Below are 21,346 nucleotides of genomic sequence, written 5' to 3'. Positions count from 1 at the left end.
AAGCACGTCATCTGGATTGTCGTATAGAAGTTTGACGTTATTCCCTGCTTTATCTGCTGACATTTCCTCTGTTTTGACTCATTAACTCGCTTTTGTCCTGAACCGACGAGCCTGGCAGCAGAGCAGAATCAAACAGTCGGCTGATTGCATCACACGATTAGTCTGACGATGTTTTTTTTTCTTTTTCTTCCCACAAGGGGGGTTAATTTCTTATTGCGGGAGTTCACGTAGAATCATGTTAGTTTGCCTGTCTGTTCCCATTGTCTCTATGGCGGCGAAACAAAATGCACGGCCCTCGTTTTATTTTTTTCCTTTTATAATTACTCTCTTCATAGTAAATGTCAGAAAGCAATCGAGGTTCGTGTGACGACTCGAGCATGTAAACATGCTTTTGATGTTTGCCCCTGCGTCTGCAGCTGATAGCGTTGCGCCTCTACCGGTGTGAATCGGGAGACATTCTAATGTATTCCTTGGGTAAAAAGAGCACAAGGTGACATTAAATTATCTCCCCGAAAACAGCAAAGGAAGAACAAAAGGCATTTTTGTGTGCGTATGAGAGGTGTGAGTTACGACGACAAGGTCTCGGGAAAGCGCTTGTGTACCGAGAGGCTCTCCGAAGATCTTTTCCATGCCAAGAGATAGACGACAGCACACTGAGCACACATTGGTCACATGGATGCTCAGATGGAGGGCTCTGATAAAGCTTTAGCCCATCAACGCCATCCAGCTCCACCTCCTCCTTTCATTCTCGTTTGAAGATGATATCGTGTCAATCGATATAGTGGAAGGAAATACACTGCGGTACCACACGGTGTCTATGAAAGTGAATGAGAAACACATTAAGCATACGTGAGGGCAATATTTCCCTAAGAGAATGTGACCAATTATTTCTTACACCAGATTCCAATGGAATATGCCTTGACTAGTCTGACAATGGGGAAATGCCAGTTTTACAGCAAGCAGCACACAAGAATAATAAATGAGCATAAGATGTCTTCATCAGAATCACTGTCACCATTGAAATGTAGCACAAGAATGAAACTCTGAGGTCTGAGGATAAATATTCGTAATCATACCAGTGCAATGATAGGTTTGTTAAAATATCTCTCCCTTATTTTATGTATTTTTTCCCCCATTGGATGGATGTGATTTTGACATGTCACACATACTGCTGTGCAGAGCTGAACAATAAATCGGATTCAAATTGTCATCACAATGTAGTAGAAGGCAATTTTCACAAAAACTGCACCCTGGGGAAAAAACAAGAAACCTCTGCACCCGTGCGGTCAGTAGGCTGTATTCATATTTTATTTATCTATTTAAATTGTGTTGAGATAAGTTCAGTGCTAAGTGTGCAGTCCATGTTTACATGTCGTTTCACTAGATGGAGATACACTAAAGACAATACAATACAATACAGCTTTATTTCTGTCGGAACTTTCACAACCGCTACAGATGAAACAAAGCGCTCTACAGAACATTTAAAATTCTACGTCCAAGAAATTAGAATATTGATCCATATATAAGGTGCAACGGATTAAAAGGCACACTGTCGTCTTTTGACTGTACCTTATACTACTTAGGAGGAGAAATATTATGACAGTTTTAAACAAATTACTGAAGAAATCTTTCTAATGTGAAATGCATACCTTGGCTCTTTCAAGGTTGGAGAACACTGATTTATGGAAGTGAATGTCTCAACTTTACTGGAGTATTCAAACCTGATGTTGTATCGATACCGTATCGTGAAATATAGCAAGACGATATATTGGAATATCGATATATTTTTCCACCTTTTCTAGTTCCGCTTTATATTTCACCCTCTCGTTTTGCTGCTGCTCTCCAGCTTTTGCTTTGTCGGCAGCCAGGCTTGCAGCCCATCTGGCGCTGACTCACAGAGGACCCAGCATTTGGATCCAGGGAATGGGGTGGGTGGTGGTGGGGATGAGGGGTGCTGGATCAATAGCGACAAACATGGCACTCGTATATTAAATGGATTAGACTGTGGCTGCGCAATCTCCACAAGGCCTGTTTGTGTAGCGTCGCATTGTTGCGTCGTGTTGGCGAAAGAAGCGCAAATATTTGCGAGGTGGTAAATGTCCAGACGGTAATGTGTGTGTGTGTGTGTGTGTGTGTGTGTGTGTGTGTGTGTGTGTGTGTGTGCGTGTGTGTGTGTGTGTGTGTGTGTGTGTTGAAGTGGAAGGTCAGAACTTGGCAACAGACAACGTTTCGGTGGTGGAGGGCGAGATGGCCACCATCAGCTGCAGGGTGAGGAACAACGACGACTCGGTCATCCAGCTGCTCAACCCCAACAGACAGACCATCTACTTCAAGGATGTCCGACGTAAGTCAGTGGAACACGATCAAGCAACAGACTCAAGGTGGTACTGATTATGTGACGTAATACGCCAACCCCGTCATCCCCAATCCCCCTCTCCCCCGCACAGGTCATCTCTATTTTGTCCCTGACTGGGACTGTCCGATTATGGGGAGGAAAAAAAATGATAATCAGAATTATATCGATTGCTATTGAGATCACGATTAATAAACATGATTTTTTTTCATTGATTGAAAAACGAGAACGCATTCAACTAGCGAAAGTTCCAAGTTGCAAAATGCCCTTGAGTATTGTTCGACCTGTCTGTGTGTACCTACAGCGTTTGCCTGTGAATATTTATTACACTGTGTTCCAAATTATTATGCAAATTAGGTTTCTGATTTTTGTAAATCGTCGATACAAATGGCACTCACCATAATTTTCAGGTCATCAACTTTTACAGAATAACTTCAATGTTTTCAATGTGAATTGTGACGGTTGTATTTGCAGCCTTTGCTGAAATCCAAAAACAGGTCAGGTTCGATTTTAACGTTGGGCCTTTTATTTGATCGCAGCTTCTCAAGTCTTGCATCCATTGAACTTGTGAGTTTTTGCAGATTCACTGCTTGAATTTTTTTGCATGCAGTATATCAGAATAGCCTCCCGAAGCTGCTTTTTGGATGGGCACAGTGCTGTGCATAATAATTTGGAACTGTGCATTTTAACACCAACTATATTTTTATTTTTGACATAAATACTGTTATCATCGGGAGCTTTGTTTAAAAACATTCAAATTATTCTCAGTTCAGGACTTGAAAATTATGCTGAGTGGCATTTGCGTAGACTATTTGAGAAAAACATCAGTTACAGAATAATTTGGAATGCGGTGTACAACCAATTATTCCAAGCATACAGAAATAACCACAGGGTAATAAGCTGCTTGTTTCACCTGCACTGGTAAATTTCTCACCATGACATTTAACTCTGAAATCCGCTGTTAAAATGACACAATAAAAAAAACATTGTTCGAAACCTGTCAAGAATGTTTAAAATGTTGCACACCAACAAGGTTTGTACTTCACTATAGATGCCACAACAATATGGCAGCAAAGAACGAAATGAAGCTCCACAACTTACTTTAACATTGTTCCTTGGCAGGAAGATTCCACAAGATGGTGCCAGTAAATAACGGAGGATCGATTACAAAAGTTGAAAAATAAAATAACATCAGCAAATAGTTGACTCCATAAGCGAATATGAAGCGGGAAAGTGTGTACTATTGTACATTATAAAAGCATACGTTGATGCTTTTTAATTTATTATTTTGCTTCATTGCAATGGACCTGGTGCTGGTCCTTCTGGTATACATCCCTTGGTTGTGTGGGACCAGTAAAATACAAACATTAGGACATTACTTACTGCAGTAATCTTTTTTCTTTTTTTTTTTCTTTTTTTTTTTTTTACAAAGGATAACGAATATAATTGTCAATATAAATGTTCAAATATCCGTTGCCTCAAGCATTAAAACAATGCAACTTCATCCTTTGCATGTTTTTTGCATTGTTGTCATGGTATAAGAACGATTATTTTACATTCAAATGGAAAGGCAATGACAGCACATTTTTATTTTATTGTCTTGAGATGATGATGGTGATGATGTGCAGCCCAGTCTCACACTGTTAATCAATGACTGGTTTATCAGTCGTTGTAGTAGGTCACAAGTCAGAGCCTCCTCCTTATTAATTTTTCAGTAAAGGTTATCGCACATCTTGATGAAAAAAATCAGCCATACTCCTACTGTATTTTGGGCAAATATCCTGACATATTGGCTATGTATGGTTTCAATGGTGATTTGTGTTGGCCTTGAGCTTGGTTTCTGCATTTATTACAGACAGCTCAATTAATTGTCGAAAATTTAATGAGATTGTTCAACAAAACTTTAATGAGTGGACGACAGAAGTTTTTTCAATTTCTTTTTAAAATGTATTTTATATTTATTTCTGAACACGGTGTGTTTAAATTATCAATCCATTTTCTAATCCGCTTATTCTCAGGAGGGTCGCGCGGCATGCTGGAGCCTCAAACTCACACTTAGGAACACTTCTTTAGAGCAATGGTCCCCACCCTCCGGGGCGTGGACCGGGACCGGTCCGTGGGTCTTTTGGTACTGGGCTGCACAGAAAGAATAAATAGCTTACATTACTTCCGTTTTATTCATTTCGGAATCTGAAAGCTGTTTTCTTTTGAAAATTTACCGGATTCTCCGTTACATCCGTCTACAGTGTGTCACTCTTGACGCAGTTCAAGGTGCGCTTCTCGGTCACGCAAGAAATGAAACCCGGGAGCTAGCAAAATGAGTAAAAAAACAAACGTCTTTGGGAAGGGGAAAGGGCTCAGCCAGAAGACAGACGAGAAGCCTACGACTTTCCAAGAAAAAGAAAGCTACATTTAATTGACAATATCCGGAGTCCTACTTAAAATACGCATTTATCTCAACGGGAGATTCCCACGCATCAAGCCCACTCTGCATAATATGCGGCGATGGTGAGTCGTATTTTTCATGCATTTTGTATCTTATTTTGAAGGCAGGTTTAAACATTACCATCGCGACCAGAGTGTTGCGGCCAGATAGGACGCTCCTTTTGTCGTGATTCATGTTTATTATTATGTTTCGAAAATACCATCGTTTTCATGCAGGTCACGTTATATTATTTTGTTGTATTTATCCGTCACACCTTCAAGGCTGGTCCCTGAAAATATTGTATTGACATTAAACCGGTCCGTGGGGCAAAAAAGGTTGGGGACTGCTGCTTTAGAATGTTCCATCAACCTCCCATGCATGTTTTTTTTTTGGGGGGGGGATGTGGGAGGAAACTGGAGTGTCAGGAGAAAACCCACACAGGCATGGGGTGAACATGCAAGCTCCACGCGGGAAGCCCGGAGCCGGAATTGAACGCTGCACCACTGTGAGGCGGATGTGCTAACCTGTCGCTGACCGTGCCGCTCTGGACTGTGATGTACTTGTGTTCTATGTCAAAGGCTTTGTCTAGTGTACTTTAAGGCAGCGGTCCCCAACCTTTTTTGCCCCACGGACCGGTTTAATGTCAGACAATATTTTCAGGGACTGGCCTTTAAGGCCGGATAAATGAAACAACATAATATGATATGACCTGCATGAAAACTGTGGTATTTTCTAAAAATAATTAATAAACATGAATCATGACACGAGGAACGTCCTCTCTGGCCGCAGCACTCTCTGGTCACTATGGTAATGTTTAAACGTGCCTTCAAAATAAGATACACTACAAAGTGCATGAAAAATACGACTCACCATCGCCGCATATTACGCAGCGTGGGCTTGGTGGGTGGGAATCTCCCGTTGAGATAAATCTGTATTTTAAGAAGGACTCCTACTGTCTATTAAATGTAGCCTTCTTTTTCTTGGAAGTCGTAGGCTCCTCTTCTGTCTCCTGGCTGGGTCTTTTCCCCTTCCCAAAGAAACTTTCCCAAGACGTTTGTTTTTTTTCTCATTTTGCTCACTCCTGGATTTCATTTTAGCGATAACCTATCATGTGACCGAGAAGCCCTGCGTCAACAGTGACATACTGTCGACGGATGTAACAGAGAATCTCGTAATTTTTCAAAATAAAACATCTTTCAGATTCCAAAATGATTGAAACAGAAGTAATGTAAGTTATTTATTCTTTCTGTGCGGCCCGGTACCAAATGACCCACAGACCTGTACCAGTTTGCGGCCCGGGGTTTGGGGACCCCTGCTTTAAGGGATTCTCTAAAGTATGCATTTTTGTCCACATCTTTTGTGAATAGTGGAGCACCTGTGAAAAAGAAATGATTTGTTTTGTCACCCATTACGTGAGCAGCTGGAAAGCTTCGGCTGCCGAGCCCGCCTTCTTTGCGTCGTATGCGCGCACAACGTGATTTCCATCTGTCCTTGACTTTTGCCACTTTAGCACAAGTCATTAAGCTCAGGAAGCAGGCGAGATTAATATGAGATAATTCTCCACCGGGCCATAATGGGAATACTTTTGTGTCCTTGTCACTGTTCGATTTTACGATAATCTCTTAGATTAGGAGATTGAATGTTATGATTATGCATGAGCATATGGGCCTTGTCTATTTTTCACGTTTTTGTTTTTTTTTTCTTTCCCCACTTGCGCTTGTTTCTCTCGTTTGTGTCTGGGATATGAGCCAGCCTTCAAGGTGATGGAGAACATTTGTGTCTATAATGCAGCCCAGCTGTTAGCTCGCAAGTTTTGCTCGTAAGAGACGTGCGCTGTCTTGTCCTGGTTTTCCAAAAGCATCATGGGAGTTGCAGAATATATTGTCACAGCATGCAATAGAGTCTGCATTTTTTTTCATACTGAGCCTTTCACACTGAACCCACAAAAGTGCTTTAAGATGTCAAGAATCACGTACGCTAAGCACTTGCTATGCAAGCAACATGGTGCATTCATACTTTCACAATGTAGGGAACTTGTATTTTCCGAAATACTACTTTATATTTGTAATAGTACTGGAGCCTATCCCTGAAAAGGATACCCTTCTCGAAGAAAGGAAGAAAGACAGATACCCATTCACACAACAGCATCATGATCACCACCTCTCAAGAGCAAAAAAACACATTCATACTGCTGTGAGTAAATAAAAATTACCTTACAGGTTGAGGCAGGGACAGTCTTGTCAAGACGAGGCGTTTATTGTATGAGATCTATGCGAAATGACACGCAATTTGGCAGAGCTGACATCTGTGAAGGGAAAAATGAAGGTTTATCCGAGGGTCTCTGTGGATGAGGCGACACTGTTATTTATTCACTGCAGCGCGCTTCTGAAGGCGACTGACTTTGAAAAAGGTAGATTTTAAATGGCTGAAAACGTATTCCCAATCTTGTTTCAAACGTCTGTGTGATCGCAAAGTAATTCAACCAAATGCTAAGGCAACGAGAGGGAGTGATTCACAACTGAAAATTAAGTCAGAAACGATTTTTTATTTTATTTTTTTTGAGATGTATAGAGAACTAAATTAACTCAAAGGTAGGTGGGTTGATAAATACGTAGATGCATTGCCAGACAGACAGACGAACAATTGACATAAAATAAGGAGTCCTAGTAGCGATCCTTGTTGTACACCATCCTTTTTTTCGCTAATGTTTTGGGTCAATATTTAGAGAAAACTGAACAAAGGCACAATTACATCAATACCAGACGTATAACATAGTTTGTGTCCTCCAGACAAATCAATACGTAGGAATTTGTAAATGGTGATTCTCGGCTTGACGAAGGTCGAGGATGCACTCCATGATTTTCATTTTGACCTTGCCAAGAGGACATCGTTGAACTGAATGGTAACTTTTTTTTTTTTTTTTTTTGGCGGGGTCATGATGGTTGTGTTCCTTTCGCTCCGGAATGCAAATAGTACTGTCTCTGTCTCCTAGTCAACGAACCTGATACCTAACAAACAGGTCAGATAAAAATCAATTGTCTGTTTTTGTTGTTTGGGTCATGACAAAACTGTTCCTCCTGCCAAATGCATGCAGTCCCGCCATCTTAAATTAGAGTCTGCACACAACTATTTCTATTTTGTTTTATTTTTTTTCCTGTTTGAGTCCCAGAATCAAAAATCGTACAGACCCACCACGTTACCCTAACACAAACCAGGAAATAGCCTGGTAGCTAATGTCACTTTTATTGTCTGTTTTTATTGTATGTGTGTGCCAGGAAGTAGCCAAACCAATAACAAGAAAACCAATCGTTATCAGTAGTCAGCTGCTTTTTTTTTAACATTTATGTACAAAAGCAAGATTCCCAAATCCAGTTTAAACACTTAATAATTGCAATGACATCAAATGTAAAGCTAAATATTTCTATAAAAGTAGGATAAGCCAATTTAGCTTGCTTAAATACTTGGAAATTGACTTGAACTTTAAATTACAATGCCTTTATAAGGACAGGTTCCACTTTGAAAATTATCTACTTGACAAGTAGTTAATATGCTAATGCTATGCGTACTCTTCCTTAGGTGTGTGATTATTCCACGTTCTTATACAACCTGATGGCAGGAACATACATTTTTTAAGTGTACTCGTAAGCACTTTAGCTCTCGCGTCGTTGCTCGTGCTGTTGTTTAATTTCCACCCGGCGTCACGGGGGTGTCAGGATTTCCCTCCCTATCAGGTGTTGTGACTCTCCAAGTTACACGTGCGACGTTGTTCCCCTCTGAGTCCTCCGCAAGAGCTCTCAAATTATATCGGGGGAGGAGATGGGATTTCATGTTGATGCTGCCCCGAGACCTTGAGTAATGATCATGATAATAACTGCCGAGCCTGATGGGAATACCAAAAACGCCTTCCGCGCTTTAAGAGGCGGCAGCAGCAAGGAGTTGGCTATCTCTGCAAAGGACCTCATAAGGAGCTCAGGTCAGAGCATCAAATGCAGCCCCCACTGATCCAATCAGCCAAAGATGTTTATGTAAAAAGAGCACACTGGCAAGAAAAGATGGCTTCAACCGAGCATGCTAACGTTTACTAGAATGTAATCCATTGGTATTGACCTGAAGTCTGCTATCGTTGGGATGAAGGCATATCTTTCAGAAAAACACGCGTAATACATTTGCAATTAATGATTCAGGCGTTGATTTGCTCACTTTTATTTACTTGTGCCAAACGCCGCATACACTGAAGTCGAATCTTACTGCTGAAGTGTAACGTACGCACTCCCTCTCACTCTTCCACTTGCATATTACATGTGCCGTATGCACTCCTCTCACCCCCTTGCACCCTTCATCTTGCTATTTATCTCACTTGTAACTTGTACCTTATGCACTCCCTCCCTCACCTGTCCTCCCACACTTGTAAGGAGCACCGCATACACTCCTTCCTTTCACTGTGTCTTACTCGTGCCGCATACTATACTTGCTCCGTCCTCCTCTCTCCTCGTTTTACTTGTGAAGTGTTATGTATGCACTCCCTCTCACTCCTCTTCTGACTACATCCCAGCCTTCATGTCATTTTATCTTGCGATGTGTACAATACAATACATCCTGATTTATATAGCGCTTTCACAACAGCTGCAGCTGTAACAAAGCGCTGAACAAAACAGCTCGCATAAAGTAATATAATAAACACAACACACAACATAAAAACACAGTGTAACAGCGTAACGTATGCACTCCTACATCCCTCCCCTCACATGTGACATGAATTGGAACATGTATCACTCCCTCGCAACCCTCCTCTCACTTTCTTAGTTGGGATGGGTACAGCATGCACCCCCTCCTGCCGCTCTTCTCACTTGATCTTACAATGTGCACCATACGCAGTCCTTTTCATTCTTTTAATCCTCCATATTACATGTAGCGTATGCGTCCCAATCCTTCGTCTCCCTTTTTCTTCCATGGAACTTGTACCATGTGCACTCCCCAACTTCTCCTCTCACACCTATTTGTAACATGCACTGCATGCACGCCCAAACATGGCTCATCTCACATGCGAAGTGTGCAGTCTGCGCTCCCTCACACATTCATTCATTCATCTTCCGAACCGCTTGATCCTCACTACCCACTCCAGGGGTGTTGGAGCCTCACTTTTTAGCTTATTTGCGACAGGCGGGGGATCTCCCTCACACAATGTCTCTTATTTGCTAGGTGTAACATACGTACGCTTTCCCACTCCATCCCGCACTTGGTGTCACTTTTTAGCTTATTTGCGACATGTACCAGATGCAGTCCCCCAACGCTCCTCTCAGACCTGATATTAATTGGAACGTGTAGCGCGTTCACTCCATCCCAACCCTCCTATCACGTTTTTTAATCCTACTTGTAACATATTCACAATCTAACATGGTACGCATACATGTCAACTGACAATGTGTCGCCCTGACCTCGATGACTGCCTTTATCACAAAGTTAGCTCATTTTTCGTGTTATCTTTTGTACTGAAGAGACGTGATAATTTCACCCCTTTCCCTGATCAGCTGTTGTTCTTCTGCCTTTTCCTCCAACGGCTTTCGTCATGCTTCTGACTGTCGGCCTTACATTGAAGTCGTAGGGTGCCACCTGTTGCTTTGGCGTCCGCTTGACAGCCTGTCAATGCATTTTTATGCGGACTAAGAATTTTAACAAAACAAGCTGCTGAAATGTTTTTAATGTTTTTTTTTCTCCAGTAGCTTTAATGTATTAATATTTTTCGAATTGAAGCGAAATGGACCCATACATGACAAGGAACAGCAGTCTGTTTTAAGAGTTGCCTGCTTGTTAGGAGCCCTCATGAGCGCCCCTCTCACGTTTCTGTCTTGGCGGGTGCTTCTCCGACTGTGAAGCTACTTTATAAATCCAATCGTATGAATCACTTTGAAGCCGACTTTTCTTTGACTCAATTAAGGAGAGAGCTTGCAGAGCGTCTTGCGCTCCTCCCCATCTCATTTTCGCCCCCTGCCTCTTTTGTCTTCCTGCCCCCTCGCGCTCATTTTGAGCCCTCGCTGTTTTGCACGGGACCTTTTTCTCACGTTGCTACGTGGCTTCTCATGATGTGTCCTGTGGCCCCCCGCTCACAGCCCTGAAGGACAGCCGGTTCCAGCTGATGAATTTCTCTGACAATGAACTGCGGGTGTCCCTGTCCAATGTGTCGCTCTCCGACGACGGACGCTACGTGTGCCAGCTCTACACTGACCCCCCTCAGGAGGCCTACGCCGACATCACCGTCCTAGGTAGGTATGAGGCACCGGTACGTGTGCCTCACTGTTTTGATTTTGTTTGATTATTTTTTAACTTGTGAAATATTAAGTATGCACTCCCTCCTGCTCATTCTGTCAAACTTATTTTTTAAAAAAAATCTTACTAGTGTTGGGTAGCGTATGCACTCCCTCCGACCCCCCCCTTCTTCCGTACAGCTCACATGTGAAGTGTACAGTATGCACTCCCTCACAATTTTTTTATCTTAATTTTTCGGTGCAGTCGATGCACTTGCTCTCACTCCTGTTTTTATATTTTCTCATTCCCCATGCCTTAGTTGTGTCAGTCCCTCTCATCCCCTTAACCCTACATGTCACTTCGTATGCACTCCTTCCCATTCGTCTTCGGAGTTTTGTCATCTTTCCTTTCATGTGCACCACATGTGCTCCCTCCCACAAATTCGTTGACTTACTTTTCTTTTTTTTTTTTTTTTTAATCTTATCTTGCTGCTTTATGGATAGTAGTCATCTTTGATCCAGTCATCTTTAGCAACCGAAACAAAATGTCAGCCAATTAAGGGCCCTCAGTGCGAAAAAGGAGCAGATGCTCAAACCGATGGTGTCTGCCGCATCGGTCTTGGCAGCTGTGTTGACTGTGTGAATTCCAGTGAATGTTGACTTGGCTGTTCCCAAACCATTCCCTTTTGAGAGTCAGCTGTGCCTTCACTGTGATGCTTTGGGGCAAAATGATTCTAGTTAAGCTTTATTATACACGCCAACATCCCGGCGATGAATGAAAGGAATTAAAAGCCCTTTAAAGTAATTGCTTTTCTTGTACAATTGAGGCCGACAGTGGCAGCATTTTTCTCCTAAACTGAGGGTTGCATTGAAGAGTCCTTGGAATGAACCCCCCTCTGACTTTTGGCTTTCAAGCGACGAGAGTTCAGCCCGATGACTAATTTGAGGAATAAGGGAAGAGTATCCTGCGTTCAATGCATGGAGGAATTATTTGGCTTCATGCGCGAAGACTTTATTTCATATTTAAATCTTGACTTATTCATCCTTTTCTGTGAGTTCGGCTGAAGCGTTCAAAGGCGAATGCAGCAAACTTTTCAAACTTGTTTGGGCCACAAGGACACACTGGAAAGAACTTACAATAAAGTTTTTGCTGGAAACTGTTGATAGAATTTTATTGTACTGAATTTCCACCTTAGTAACATTTATCGTAATTGTATGATTGTCAAGCTTTTGCAACTTACAGTAGGGACATAGAATACGCAGAGCAAGGTTATCATCGTTCATGAAAACGGATGAAAAAATAAATCAAGACGGGGAAAAAACATGTAAAATGAAAACAAGTGCTTTCAAGAAACAACAACTGGCTTCAACAAAATGTCAACTTCACAAAACTAAAACTAGCTATAATTATCGCAAAAATGTCATTTGTTTTGAAATTTGTAAATTAATTTCTGAAATCAGCTTTTGGTGTGAATCCATCCATCCATTTTCTGATCCGCTTATCCTCACGAGGATCGCGGGCATACTGGAGCCTATCCCAGCTGTCTTTGGGCAGTAGGCGGGGGACACCCTGAAACGGTTGCCAGCCAATTGCAGGGCACACAGAGACGAACAACGATCCATGCTCACAATAACAACCAGGGACAATTTAGAGTGATCAATTAACCTTGTATGTATGTTTTGGGAATGTGGAAGGAAATTGGAGTACCCGGAGAAAACCCACACAGGCACGGGGAGAACATGCAAACTCCACACAAGAATTTAAAAAACAAAAGTCAAACTGAAATAAAAACTAAAACGTGAAATTCCCAAACTATTATAACTCCAAGCAGGCACGATGCAGAGGTTTGATTTTTCCATTGGTTTGTGTTCCTAAATTTCAAATTTGAGAGGTTATCCAAAAGTCATGTGGGTTGTCAAAATATTCATAAGGCAGTTGGCGCTTGTATTTTATTATCCACCCTGTGTATCCTTGTCCAATATACGAGCATGTGCATCCTCATAACTGGAGCCGTTATTTTTTGCATCAGTGCCCCCGGGAAGCCCGATCATCGAGAGCCGCGAGGACGTGGTCAGCGAGGGCAACGAGACGGAGCTAACCTGCACGGCCAGCGGCAGCAAGCCAGCAGCCTCCATCAGATGGATGAAAGGAGATGAGGAAATGACAGGTAGGTCCAAATTCAAGTCTCAACATGACTTCATGCCCTCTTGCCTGCCACTAGCAGCTGCATCTGAGAAAAAAATGTGCCTCATACAACATGTACATGGATGGTGGTTGATGGTTGGAGCAGAGGAGCAAATTATTTTCCGTGATTAGTATCTTAGTAGCATATGCACTCCCTACCTCCTCTGGCACTTTTTTTCATATTACATTGACGTGTCGTACAGTACGTACTCCCTAGCACTCCCCTTCGACTTTATTTGTGATGTATACGATAGGAGGGTTCTTGCAACTCCAAAAGACTCGCTTTTAAGGAGAAAAAAAAAAAAGAAAAGACGGCATGCTGGCCATTAAAATTGGATCGTTGAAGAGCGCAAGCACACATTAGATTGATCAATCATTTGTCGAAACAGTAGGCCGATATGAGGACTGACTGTTCTGACGCACGATCGGGGGTGGAACGCGCTCTCCAAGTGCCAATTTCACAGTGGCCAACTTTATATAATCCACAGGTGGAGATCTTTCAGGTCCCTACAAACATATTTTGCACATATTTTGGACTCCAGTGTGTCCATTATGATTCTGCCATATAGACCGTGCAGCTCTCATGCGCCTAGTTTAAAGGGAATGAGAGGAGTGGCTTTGACTGGTCAGGAATTAAGTCGGCTGAGTTCACTCCCACAATGGCGTAAACAATAGATTCCTAAACGAACCCAGTAAAAAAACAAATAAATAAATGTGAGAATAAAGTTGTACTTACAGTTCTGATGTAAATTAAAATATAACTGAGAGAATACATTTTTGAGGACAAAATCTTACTTTTGATTCGAAACTGTAGTTAATACAATTCAAAGTATTGTAATAGTTTTAATTACAAAAATATAAATACAATTTAATGGAAAATAAAATTTCGCCAGTATGTTACATAATTTTGATATTTTCTGAATGAGTTCCACACTGTGGTGGTTTCTGGTATCTGAGTGATATTTTGCAGTCAGCAATGGAAACCACCACCTAGCTCCTGAAAACAGGAGGCGAGGGTGGGGGTGAGGGGTGTGTGCCAGTGGCACAATTAAACATAGGACCTTGGTCGCTGGGTCCAAAAATGAAAACATGAGGGTGAGAGGTTTTGTTTTGAGGTCTGTTTGTTGTTACGGTCCACTTGCATTTAGGGCCAGAAGGGCAATGATCACTCACTTTGGGCAGATAGAGAGTGCCAAGATTTTTCATTGAAAAACCTCAGATGAACTTGTTGAGGATTGTTTGGCCTTAGCTAAGTTAGCCTTCGCTCCCCTGAGAGCCATTCCATTTTCTTATTTACTGTTTTTGCTTGCTCAGCAGAAGAACTCAGTGATCAAGCCACCCGTTAAGAGCATCTTGTTGCTGAATGTTTCTCATAAATCATCAGCCTCTGCGGCTCGTGGTGTGATTTCAAATTCCCCAAATATTTACTCTCACGGTTCTGTTAAACAAGTTGAATGCTGATGGAATGGCATGGCGATAAATCTGTTTGTGTTGCCATGAAAGACTCTAGACCAGTGGTTCTTAACCTTGTTATAGGTACCGAACCCAACCAGTTCATATGCACATTCACCGAACCCTTCATTTGTGAAAAATAAAAAGATTTTTTTTTTTTTTTTTACAAATTCAAGACATAAAAATAAAAACACATTCATTAAAAACAGAAAAAAACCCTAAAAACGCTTAGTATAAGTATAAAGTATACGTTTTTTAATTGTGCACAAAATGAACCAGCCAGTGACGGCCAAGCGGGCGTGTCATAACTGACATGTTGAGTCGGGTGTGTCTTAAACTCCATGGCAGAAGCGCTGTCGAACCCCTGAGACTGATTCACCGATTCGATCGAACAGTTTGAGAACCACTGCTCTAGACACTGCAAACTTGCAGTCACTGTTTTGAATTCACATTTTTGCATTTCATTTTCATTTCCGCATCTTGGGCTAGTGCACAGAGGTATAACCTCGCAGTGTGGAATCGTCTTTATTGCCTCTCAGTTATGATTAAGGGTCATCAGTTTTTCATTAGTGCGCAGCAAGGGGAGGAATATTCATTTTTGTTCTTTCGTATTTACCCAGAGTGGATCTGTGCGTGCCTGTTGTCAAATTCATTGGTTTTGTCATGAGACGAAATATTTAGACATGGTCCAGTTGATGGATGAAGAATTGTGGGACATAGAATGCCATTATCGTCATTACAGCTTGTAGTTTAAATATATTCACGACTGAGCTGTAAGTATTTTCACTTTTTGCACGATTGAGAAAGCTGTTCTTAGAGTATACAAATATCATTATCGATCTCCAGCAGTTATCCACAGTGACGAGGAATGGGGCGGGGGGACTATACACATCAATGCTTCAGTATTTACAGTATTGACTCACATTCATGCAGAATCATATCGTAATTGACAATTGTCGTAATTGGAATGAATCGTATCATGTCAAACTTTGAGTGAATTGTATCATAACTGGAGGGAATTGTGTCATAATCTGAGTCAAGTGGATTCGAATTGGATTACATCACATCGTGTTTGGAGTTAACCACATTGTCCTTGGAGTGTGAGTGCAGTCAAAATGTTATCTTATCGCACTCTTATCATGTCATATGGTAATTGGAGTATATCGTGTCCTTATCGTGTCCTAATTGCAAAGAATCACATACTAATCTGAGTGAATCATTTTGTGATTGCAGGGGATGACATTGTATCATATTTGTATTCTTCATGGCCGATTTCTAGTGAATTACCGTATTTTCCACACTATTAAGATGTTCTCAAAAGCCGACAGTGTGCCTTATAATACGATGCACATTATATATGATCAATATTCTGATTTCTCGGATGTCGTATTTTACATGTTCTGTAAAACGCTTTGTTACAGGTTGTATTGTATTCCCTTTAGCGTAGCTCCATCTAGTGGATGCACAACGCAACTAAAGCCACTATTATAGCTTCTATTCTGTGTGCATTATAATGCGGCGCGCCCTACATATGAAAACAGTTTAAAAATCGGCCATTTATTGAAGGTGTGCCTTATAGTGCTGAAAATACGGTGATCTTATCGTACTTGGTGAAAATCGGATTAAAATTGGAGTGAATTATACTGTATCAAAATTAGATACAGTACAGTATTGAATTGAATTTTGAGGTAATAATATCATGACAAGAGCGAATCATATATCACAGTCGGAGTAAATCGTATTTTCTATCGTCATTTGAAAAGATCTTATTGCGTCGTAATCGGCGTGAATAGTATTATACCATTGGTGTGAATTATTTTGTCTCGTAATTCGATTAAATGTATTGTAATTGGAGTGAACTCTATCAGAACTTGAGGGAAATTTTATTGAGTCACATCAACAATAAGGTAACACATGCAGTGTGGTGACGGTCTTGTATTGCATTGTTTGAAGCTTCGTTTCCCCACAGTGATGGAGTGACATAGCACACAGTCAATATTTCCGTCATTTTTGGCAGGATAGACAAAGTGATCTGCTGGTTGATTTCAGCATCAGTGATAGTATTGGCTTTGCAATCAATAATCAAGCTGTCAGGATTGCCATTGGAAGCTTCTGGCCCCGGAGAGAGAATCAGCACACTAGGTGGCAAAATTAACATAAATTACAGCAGCAGAATGATTGAAATAATGTGGAAACAATCTTGTCTGCTGCTGGTCTTTTACCGAATTGATTTCCTTGTCTGAATAATGTTTATGATTTGCGGGTGGGGATGTGAAACAGCCTGCAGAGGATGAAATCATAAACCATCTTAATGTTTTGCTCATTCGGAAAACAGTGCTTCATATTCAGCGCACTAAATCAATACAAGTGGTGTTCGTAGAAGGATTAGAAGTTAAAGTTTTGCAAAAATACTGTAGTGTGTGCAGCGTTTTTGTTGTGGGTCTTAACATTACTCCTGAGGCCACGTCTCCAAATGTTCCGCGTGATTCCTGAGCTTTGAGACGACGAGATTTCGGATACGATGCTCTGCATTTTCTTTCCACAATATGCCTGAATGACTGGATGGCATTCAGCCAAGATAAATGAAGACAGAGGAGGGCCATTCTTCTTCTTCTTCTCCTTTCGGCACGTCCCTATTCAGGGGTCGCCACAGCGAGTCAGTAATTTCCATCCGCCCCTGTAAACCGTCCTACCAACTCGCATGGTCGTCTTGGCAAAAGTTTTACGCCGGATGCCATTCCTGACGCAACCCTCCCCATTTCTCCGGGCTTGGGACCGGCACTGGGGAACAGTGCACCCCCAGGGGAGGGCACTGCCCCCCAGCGGCTGGGTTAGAGGAGGGCCATTACAATCAATCAATTTCTTGTCGATTGTGTGTAGGACTGATGGTTGATTACTGTACTTGTGTCCTGAGGCAATCGAGGGAATATCAAGTGCACAACTAGCTCGTCTGAACACACACGATGAAACGACCAGTGGCGTCATCATATTCAGCGCACTAAATCAATACAAGTGGTGTTACACAAAAATACAAGTGTAGTTTTCGATTTTTCATGATGGCTAGTTTTTAGTGGTTTGACCTTTGTGTTTCAAATTCCGCTAGTTATAAATAGTTTTCAGATTGAGTTGGTTGATTTTTATCATTTTTTTTGGTTTTGTTTTTATATGTTTTACAAGTGTCTATCCACCTATCTGTCTGTCGGTCTGTCAATCAGTCTGTCTGTTAGTCCAGCTTTAAAAAAAAATTGAATGATATTTTTGCTTGAGTTCGTTTCAGTTGGTATTATTAATGTAAAATTCAGTTGATGTTTTTTAAAAACTCTCTTGATTTTTATTTTATGTAGTCAACCAAAATACTTTCGTTTGGGTGAGGAACAACGAAGCAGTCAGAAATATAAACAAACATTTCTTACTCAATGTCACGTTTTGTCTAAAAGTGGCTTCCCCAGGCAGACGGGAGTATCCCCCCCTCGACATTTTTGTGACAGCAAACAAGAGGGCTTGGTCTCACCTCGGGCAGTACTTTGTTCTCTTGCGCGCTGTATCTCAGAACTGTTGCCACTTTATGATGTGAGACACAGCCCTGTATTGACGATATGAATCTCGTTAGCACGTAAAAATCCATAAATTAGCCGCATCATTGTTTAAGCCACAGCATTCAAAGCATGTCAAAAAAGTAGAGTCCAGAAATTGCGGTAATCGGATTTTATCTGGTCAGGCCGATTTCTTTTTTTTTTGGGGCTGTCGTCAAAATGAAAACAAAAGTATTTTTCTAGCATCTTCCGTACTTCAAGCACGTCCCCACTGACTTGCCGCACTCACACTCATGAACGAAACGTATTTTTAAGGCAAAGAACTGAAATAGTCCGATGTTGAGTTGTAGCTTTAACTTTGGAATCTTAAAAAACATGTTTTGCAAACAAACGGAAGTTTGTTTGGAAGATTGGTGTCAACATTAAATTTACTCCTTGCAATGTTTTTTGAGCTTGTTTTGCCAACCCGTCATCTGAAAGGCCGTCTGATTTCCTAATTCAATATTCTGTTCAGACAGCGTTTGACAGCGGCAAGTGTCACCCTGGCAGAGGTTATGCTTGATTGTGCTGGGATTGATCAGTGGTTGATGCTCACAAGTGTGTTTTGATTAGGCGCCTGCGCTACGACACTCAAATCCGGTCCGCATTTAGATTCAAGTCCCTGCGACGGTTTTGATTTGCAGCTGTTTTTTTTTTTCCAATCTTTTCTTTTACTTCATCTGCACATGGATGACGTTGATAATTGACAAGCCTCAACATTGATAAGTATACTCTCCGACCCTCGTCCTCAAAACGCAACTCAGAAAAGCTCAAATCTCCATACCAGATGCAGACTTTTTGTTTCTGCACTAAAGGAAAAAAAAAAACACCCACGTTCAGAGTTACAATACGTGACGCCATGAATTTTAATGTCTAGTAGACACCTGTACATTTTATAATGTGGCTCTTCCTTGTTCCAAAGAAAATAATCATTTTTGCCCTGGGGAAAAAAAAAATTGCTATGATCCAGTGTACTCAAACAGATAAAGGCAACAGTTTATTGCTTCGAAGTCAATTGATTGAAACATTAAATTACCCCAAAAATTATATTTTTACATTATTTCAAAAGGGTAGTGGGAAATATGTTATTTCCATTATTTTCATCACATTCACGAATCTGAGTTTAGTGTATCAGCCATTACATGCTACAACATAATAGCACTCATGCCCCCCGCCCCCGCGCCCCACAGATTTACATGAACCCTCAAGTAATCCCAACAATATTTCAGTTTTGTCAATTTTCCACCCGCGCCCCACAGATTTACATGAACCCTCAAGTAAGTTTTGTCAATTTTTGTCAATTTTCCAAGAAATATTGAGAAATATTGAGAAACACAAAAGTCATAATTTTTTTATCGTTATAGCAATTAGGCATTTTATTTTCAGAAAATTGATTATTATTCTAATGCTTTTTTTTTGGGGGGGGGGATATTTCACTACCCTCCACCCCTCAAAAAAATAACACGCACACAATGATGAATACAAACTGACCTTTCATGGAGGCGACATAAAATACCTTTGTATTTTATGTCGCCTCCATGAAAGGTCAGTTTGGTATATCTTGTCCCAAATTATCACAGAGGTTTTCGTCACGTGAATTAAAAAAAATAAATAAATAAAAATCATCCTTTTCAAATCCTTCCAAATATCTTGCTGCCAACATTTCAATTGATTTAAAAATGCCCTGACAACATGTGATTGTTCGACCAATTACAACGGTGGATGTTTTGCACACAATCATACTAAAACTGGTTAAGCAATGAATCGCTTCCCGTGAGCTCTGCAAGAAACAACCAAAAGTAAACTCGTTGATTTCTGTGCCTTGTTGCATGTTGTATTCGGAATAGCGCTCAAGTGCACTGACCATTTACAAATCTCAATACACAAAGCCCAGAGCGGGTCTTCGGTAGGCCGGTGTGTGTTACCTTAATACCCATCCGTATTGTCAGTGTGTGTTGGCATCATCATCATCATCAACTGTTTTGAGTCCTTTGGGGGCTCCCCTTGTGACCATGAAAGTGCGACGGTCAGAGTGGGGGGTGGGGGTAATTATTTCCCCACTTCATTAAGTGCGAGGAAAGCGTCGTACTCAGCACTGCGGCTAATGCGCTGCCCCCGTGGCATTGTAATGCTCTTTAAATGAAGTCCCTCTCTGACAGCTCCGCAGGGTCGAACGGACGGCAGATTACTGCCGGTTTGCCCCCGCCCCGACACCCAACCCCAACAACGCTCTGCCCTAACGCTGTAAAGGCCACTCATTATCAGCCTCATATGACCCACTTGCTCCTTTAAGAATCGTCTAAATCCTCTCTATCTCCGAAATTCAATGTAAAGGCGACTTGACACCAAATGTGCTCTTCATGATTAACTTGCTGAATATGCAACTTTGTGCAATGGCGGAATTTAAAATGTTTTTTTTCAGCAGTTAACCACTGACCTACCTGAAAATCAGCCCACTTCCTCTCAATCTGCAGCAGAATGGCTTTTTTGTCCCCATTTTTAATTTAGGTTGACTAAAATCTAGCATACTAGAATGTCACTTAATCTGAGTTTTGCCAGTATATTTCAGGACATCCGTTTAGTGTAATCTTTTGACTGAGTTTGAAGTAGCACCAATCAAAAAATGCTTCATGAAGGCGGAAAAAAAAAAAAAGTTGGACTAGATGAGAAATTGCATTTTGTGTGGTAATTTATTTTTCCAAAAATCAAGACCACAAACAGCAGAACTCGGGTCCGCACCCAACATCTCCATTTCCTAATTGTGTTTTGAATCCAGCTCGCACTCATTCGCTGCTGCTGACACAATTAGAGGACATGGATTTTGGGCGCGAGTCCTTGCTCTAATTTTAATATGTACAAGTCGCACCTGAGTAGGGCTGGGCGATATATCGGCATCATATTGATAATGAGATATGAATATTTTAGATATTAACATGGAAATTAGGACGATATCCGTCACCTAAATGTGAAAAATATCACGCTTCTCCAATTGCGTTACCATTGACGTTAATCATCTCTCGGTCATCTTCTTCCATTTCACAGTCCCTGCCGTTTCCACCTCATTTTTCCTCAAAATCTCAAATCAATCAAAAGCTCAACCGTGGTTGACTTGACCTC

At 41.3% G+C, this 21,346-nt stretch overlaps 1 protein-coding gene across 5 annotated transcripts in view; it reads left to right on the top strand.

Annotated features, from left to right (window-relative positions):
- The window catches only part of cadm1b (cell adhesion molecule 1b), a 163,033-nt gene that overhangs the window by 118,471 nt on the left and 23,216 nt on the right, over positions 1-21,346 (top strand). For all 5 annotated transcript variants that reach the window (XM_019874321.1, XM_019874319.1, XM_019874320.1 and 2 more), the window contains 3 exons: positions 2,198-2,344; positions 10,886-11,038; positions 13,051-13,188. In XM_019874321.1, the coding sequence (XP_019729880.1) occupies positions 2,198-2,344; positions 10,886-11,038; positions 13,051-13,188 (438 nt within the window). The remainder of the gene's footprint in view (positions 1-2,197; positions 2,345-10,885; positions 11,039-13,050; positions 13,189-21,346) is intronic.

This window comes from Hippocampus comes, unplaced genomic scaffold (assembly GCF_001891065.2).
Source record: "Hippocampus comes isolate QL1 unplaced genomic scaffold, H_comes_QL1_v1.1 scaffold125, whole genome shotgun sequence".
NCBI classification, from domain to species: domain Eukaryota; kingdom Metazoa; phylum Chordata; class Actinopteri; order Syngnathiformes; family Syngnathidae; genus Hippocampus; species Hippocampus comes.
This window is presented reverse-complemented; position numbering and strand designations above follow the sequence as displayed.